At 31.5% G+C, this 6,241-nt stretch overlaps 1 protein-coding gene across 3 annotated transcripts; it reads left to right on the plus strand.

Annotated features, from left to right (window-relative positions):
• The first annotated feature begins 271 nt into the window (after positions 1-271).
• LOC137808597 (pectin acetylesterase 8) lies at positions 272-5,861 on the plus strand. Of its 3 annotated transcripts, XM_068609784.2 has the most exons (14): positions 272-349; positions 908-1,069; positions 1,965-2,080; positions 2,166-2,248; positions 3,050-3,179; positions 3,263-3,342; positions 3,446-3,532; positions 3,613-3,737; positions 3,830-3,890; positions 4,027-4,080; positions 4,160-4,237; positions 4,761-4,866; positions 5,275-5,420; positions 5,503-5,861. In XM_068609784.2, exons 3-14 carry the CDS (start codon positions 1,966-1,968, stop codon positions 5,629-5,631), a joined length of 1,194 nt encoding a protein of 397 aa, XP_068465885.1. In that variant the 5' UTR covers positions 272-349; positions 908-1,069; position 1,965; the 3' UTR covers positions 5,632-5,861. The 3 variants fall into 3 exon arrangements, with proteins under 3 accessions (XP_068465885.1, XP_068465884.1, XP_068465882.2); XM_068609783.2 differs by lacking the exon at positions 272-349 and having other exon boundaries at positions 851-1,069; XM_068609781.2 differs by lacking the exon at positions 272-349 and having other exon boundaries at positions 1,067-1,379.
• Positions 5,862-6,241: the final 380 nt, after the last annotated feature.

Below are 6,241 nucleotides of genomic sequence, written 5' to 3' on the forward strand. Positions count from 1 at the left end.
TTTTAATGTAAATTTTTTAATAAATTAACATAGAAAATTCATAACCAGTATATAATGATAATTATAAATTAGTTACATTAATTTAGCATAAGAAGATAAATTAATTGAGTAAAATAAATAACAAAAAAGTAATTAAGCGATAATTGATGGGAGAAACATCAGCGTCAAACATGCATGTTGGTGGGTCCCATTAAAAATAATCACCGACATGTGCGTGTTCCAGTTGTAGGATTGCATAAAGACCATATCCCCAACCAACCTTCTTCAAACCACGGATTCATCGTTTTCTTAATCAGAACAATTGCTCATAAATGTTGACGTTGTGTCATACCTAGATAATAACTTCTACGTAAGTCTTCTTCCAGATGTCTTTTTTAGAGTATAAAGTTAAATTTCTAATTTTAGAGTGTTATTTTTTAGGTTAATTTTTTTATTTAATTTTATTTTGAGTTATAATACATTTTTTACGACAGATAATTGTTAGATACAAGTTTCAACTTATCTTGAGGTGTCAGATTTCATCTTAATGTCCAACATAAATTTTTATAAAAAGAATATAACTTTACATTTATTTGTTAATTTCGAAATATAATTTATATAAAAAAAATACTTCTAGAGTTTTTCTTCTTTACATTTTAAGGAAATTAAATACTTATTTATGTTTTTTCAAAATTCATAATTAAATACTATAATACTTATTTAAAATAATTTGACATTAGTCCTACCCACTGCTCTTATTCTTACATCAACATAGTTTAAGAAAGATTATCATAATGTAATAATTTATGTTAAAAAAATCACTCTACGTTAAATTTGTTGAATAAATATCATAATTCTTTTATTCATTATCACTTCATCCCTTTCTTTAAGTCTTTATTTTTTTCAGTCTTTTCTTTCGCTTTCTCAGGAATAAAGTCACAAAAAAAAAGTTTATATAAGATTGTGTTCTTGCAAGTTCCAAGTGAAGTGCATCAAAACCATATCTATTTTTCTCTGTGAAGACGTGTCGGTAGCTGAAGCATTTTACAGGCCACCGCTTTCCTCAACTTTCTTTCACTTACCATTTAAGGTATACCTCAATGTGTTTCATGTTTTTCTTCTTTATTTCTTCGTACTATTTTTTTCACCATTTTTTCTTAGTAGTTTGTGGGTTTGGAACTTTGTATCATGGGGCATTTTGAATGCTGGAAAAGTTATTAACTTTATCGGTGGAAGAGAGTTTTTGATCTAGGAAGTGTTATCTGTTTTTGGGCCTAGTCTGGAGGGGGAATGCTGGTGTATATATATTCTTTTAGTGTTGTTATGGTCTGATATTCAAATATGGAAATGCTAGTTTGTGGATTTTCCTTTGCAGTTACTTATTGGGGTATTAGAGTGAGGTAATATATGATATTTCGTTTAAGCTTTCTGATCGCCAAACAGATGAAGTTCTTAGCTGATTCTAAGATTGTTCAATTGATTTAAAATGTTTCATCTTCCTTTGCAAAAACGGTGCTAATAATAGTGTATCTTGTAATTTATTTGTAGATCAGATTCTTCTTACTTAAGTGTATATGTTTTTTTGTTTTTTCCATGTTCTCTGCGTAGTTCTTCGTTTCTTTTAATCTGCATTTCTTTCGGTGCAAGAATTTAAGCCTGAAAGCTCTCTCTGTTTAAGCTGAAGTCAAGGATCTCCTCAGGCTTTTTTCATTTTATGTATATAAAATCAAACTTATTGGGTTGATCATTTGTTGGTAACTTGAATGCACAACTGATGCGGTAGCAAATGAGAGGATAGAAAATTATATAAACTTTTCCTTGTTTTGTGTGCAAGGGTTTAATATGATGTCCCTTTTGTTTTATGTTTGTACGACATAATTTTTCTTTATGTTAAATAAATAGCACACCCTACAGATAGTTCCAAGGTGCAATATCTCGTTTTTTATGCATAAGTTTATTGTTTGCTATTTGTTTAATTGGTGCAGAATGGTGAGCAGAGGCCAATGGTTAAGTGTGTTAATATGTGTGGTACTATTACTAAAAGCAGAAGGGGTTCCCGTGGGAATCACTTTTGTTGAAAATGCTGTGGCAAAAGGAGCTGGTGAGAAATTTCTGCTATGATCTTGATCTCCTTGGTCACTATTTTTAGGATTAGCTTTGAAATTGATGTTTGACATGTTTTGCAGTTTGTTTGGATGGGAGTGCACCGGCTTACCACTTTCATAAGGGATCTGGAGCAGGGATTAACAACTGGATAGTTCACTTTGAGGTATGTCTCCTTCTGCAAGATGGTTTCAATATTATGAGTCTTTCACCAACTCAAAAAAACCTCCATTTTAGTTTTAACTTTGAGTATGTTCCTTTTATGTTTTGTGATTGTTAAACTGAAAACTGGATCAGAAGGTGCATTGGTAATTTTTTTATATGGGTTGTGTTTGTGTCAAGGTTTATGAAGTTCTTCCCACATGAATGAACATGGCATAATGTGTCATTTCTATATTTGGACTAGTTTATCTTAAAAAATATCCCATGTTTTTCCTTTGTTTTTAATTCAATGGTGAGGACATGGGCACCTTTCCATGTCAACAATTAACTTCCCTTGTTACTCCCACTTTTTATTTATGTCATTAGAATTTTGAAAAATATACCCAATAACAAAGTTATTATTGGTCATAATGTTCCAATAAATGTAATAATATATACCTTGGAACTTAGAGTCATATATTTATTTCAATTCTTAAGTCAAATTTGGTTATTGAAATTATTGGGAATTAACGATTTTTCTTAGTTTTCACACTCTCAACAAATCACTGATGACCATGTTTTGTTAAATATGTTGATTTTTGTAATAACTAGCTTAAAGTCATTTCAGAATGATTTGGTTGTTGACCTTGTAAATTTTTTTTCATAACATGATGATTAAACTCAATATAATGTTGATACATGATTGGTAAATTATTGGTCATTTTTAACTCTCTCACTATATATATAGATAGATATATATATACATACATATGAATACATTGATACATCTATTTTTGTTGATGATCTTTAATACAATTTCTTCTAGGGAGGAGGATGGTGCAACAACGTTACTTCTTGCCTTTCCCGTAGGGACACTCGATTAGGTTCATCTAAGAAAATGGATACCCAACTTTCCTTTTCTGGATTTTTTAGTAACAGTAAAAAGTTCAATCAAGGTAATGAATGTCTACAAATCAATAAACAGTTTTTTGGCTGTTTTCCCTCATAAATCTTTCCCTAAAAATGCTATATGTTCCAGATTTCTATGATTGGAACAGGATCAAGGTTAGGTATTGTGATGGGTCATCATTTACTGGTGATGTTGAAGCTGTTGATCCAGTAAGTTTTACAAATTCAAAGGAATTTTGTTCTGTAAATTTGCAGGGTAATATTAACTAATTTTCTTTCTGCTGAGGCTTTATAATATTATTTTGTAAATCAGAGAACCAATTTGCACTTCAGAGGGGCAAGGGTTTTTGCTGCTGTTGTTGAAGATTTACTAGCAAAAGGAATGAAAAATGCTCAAAATGTATGGGACATTGATAATTACCTACTTTTGTCTTCATCTTGAATGATTTTTAATTCACTAGTTGAAACTTGTAACTTTAGGCAATTATCTCTGGATGTTCTGCTGGAGGATTGGCTGCAATTTTAAACTGTGATCGATTCAAAGCACTGCTTCCTAGAACAACTAAAGTGAAATGCCTTGCAGATGCTGGTTATTTCATCAATGTGTAAGCTACTTTATTTGCTTTCTACTTGTCCTTTTTTCCCTGAATTCTTTTGGAGTTTGTTAAGTCATGTAATGTTTTTGTTTGTGCAACAGAAAGGATGTCTCAGGGGCACAGCGCATTGAAGAATTCTACAGTCAAGTTGTTCAAACACATGTATTTGTCCTTTCTCTCATTATTTTGCCCTGTACCATCATCACACAAGCTTATGCTGCTAATGTTTTCCCTCTTTCTGTTTAGAAGAAACTTTCATCAAATGGAGACTGACATTTTTTTATCTTCTTTATTTTAGGGCTCAGCTAAGAATTTGCCTTCATCCTGCACTTCAAGACTCAAACCAGGGCTGGTGAGTTTGTAAATTCCAAGAGTTTCTACCTTTGTGACTTCTTCGGTGTTACTAATACTTCTTCTGAACAATTGCGTAGTGTTTTTTCCCACAAAATGTGGTATCACAAATCAGTACTCCAATCTTCTTCGTAAATGCAGCCTATGATTCATGGCAGGTGAGATTATTCTCTTTCTCAGAAAACATCATTTTATTCTGAAATCGTGTTCCTTTGGAATGTATTGTTCCAACTTAAAACTGACACTATGTTTATATTCATTGATCAATTGGTGTTAGTTCTGACATTTATCTCACAAAGTTCATATATGAGGATGTATACAAAACAATGTGATTAATTTTGTTAATCATTCCTAGTGAAAAAAATATGATTCCTTGATTAACTCTAGAGAAAATTCTGCTTGCATAACTCATTAGGATATGGTGACCAATTGAGCCAAGGTTTTTCTACACATTAATTTTATCTTAGCATACCATTTTCCGTACCACTATGAAGATTTTGTTTTCCTATGAGAACATTGTAAATGATATATGATTGAATACTGAATCATATTTCCCCTCCAATAAGGTGCATAAAAACTCATCTCTATCATAAAGCTAATGTTGCTACCACCATATTGCTCTTAATAACTGATGATATAATATTTTCTCTGATCCCTAACATATTGCTTTGATTCATTCAGATCAAAAACATTTTGGCACCAGGTGCTGCTGATCCCCATGGCCAATGGCGTGAATGCAAGCTTGATATCAAAAACTGCTCACCAAATCAACTCAGTGTAATGCAAGGTGAAAATCTTCGGATCTTGATGACACTCTACAAGAAAATATTTAATAAAAATCAATTATATTGACTAAATTAAAAGTTATTAGTTTCTAAATTAGTTTCTATTATTGATAAATAGTATATAATATAGTCGCAACTAATTATTTTTAGTCTACTGATATTCACTGATACCAACAAAACTCCAGGATTTTTTCTAGGTTTCTAATCAACATCATAAAGCTGTCTAAACTTTGTCCTGCCTCTATATACACTATACTTGACATGGATCATTTGTAAGAACAAAAGCACCATCATAATCACATATGCATATTAATCTTCTACCATTTCGTTGATGGCTTCTAGGGGCCTATGGGATTTTTCACATAATCACATTCTAACAGTTTGTGACCTCATTTAATGCATGATTTCAGTATTCAGGACTGATTTCCTAAGGGCATTTGGTGCTGTGGGGAACTCTCCATCTAAAGGGCATTTTATAGATGGTTGCTATGCTCACTGCCAAACTGGAACACAAGAGACATGGTTGAGAAATGACTCTCCTGTGTTAGGCAACACAGTAAGAAACTGCATCAGAATTTCCTTTCTAGAATATGTGTGCATCAAAATCTCTCTCTGACTATTTGCTTAACACTTTGCAGACAATTGCAAGGGCAGTGGGAGACTGGTTTTATGATCGAAGGGCATTCCATCAGATAGATTGTGCCTACCCTTGCAACCCCACTTGCCACAATCGTATTTTTGATCAGAATGCTCTTCCAGACGTATAGATTTCAATTAAACAGCATGTGAGTTATCACTACAGACTATAATATACTTGTTGGTGATCCATATGTAGTTCTTATTAATGAAGAAGATGTGGTTGAAGATTTAGAACCTCCAAAGTAAGGGTATGTACCCTGATAAAAGGATGGTAAATGTCACCATGTAACAACAAAAATCTACCATGATGTGGATAGCAAGTTATGGAAGCATATTCAAATTGCAAATGTTAGCAAAATCTTGTTTGTAGGAGTAGATTAAATTTATGGTACATAAATGTTTTTAATAAGTAGAAGTATATTATAATTAAAAATCACAATATATAATATTTTTAGCATGCAAATTATAAAACAATTTTAGTATTATTAGATTATAATATTATTTTATTTTATTTGTATTGGTATAATCACTGATTCAACTAATAAATCTTGAATAGTTAAATGGCTGATTCCACTTTGAAAGCATGTTTTTCAATAATACATTGAAAATAATTTAAAAATATAGATGAAAACAATAAATTGAAAGTTAAAAGGAGTTAAGAAAATCAAATGTATTGATAAAGATAAAAAGACAGTGGTTTTTAAGATGGAGGTGAAAAAAAATTGAGCTAATAGATTA

The sequence above is a fragment of the Phaseolus vulgaris genome, chromosome 3, assembly GCF_051622355.1.
Source record: "Phaseolus vulgaris cultivar YP4 chromosome 3, ASM5162235v1, whole genome shotgun sequence".
In the NCBI taxonomy this organism is placed as follows: domain Eukaryota; kingdom Viridiplantae; phylum Streptophyta; class Magnoliopsida; order Fabales; family Fabaceae; genus Phaseolus; species Phaseolus vulgaris.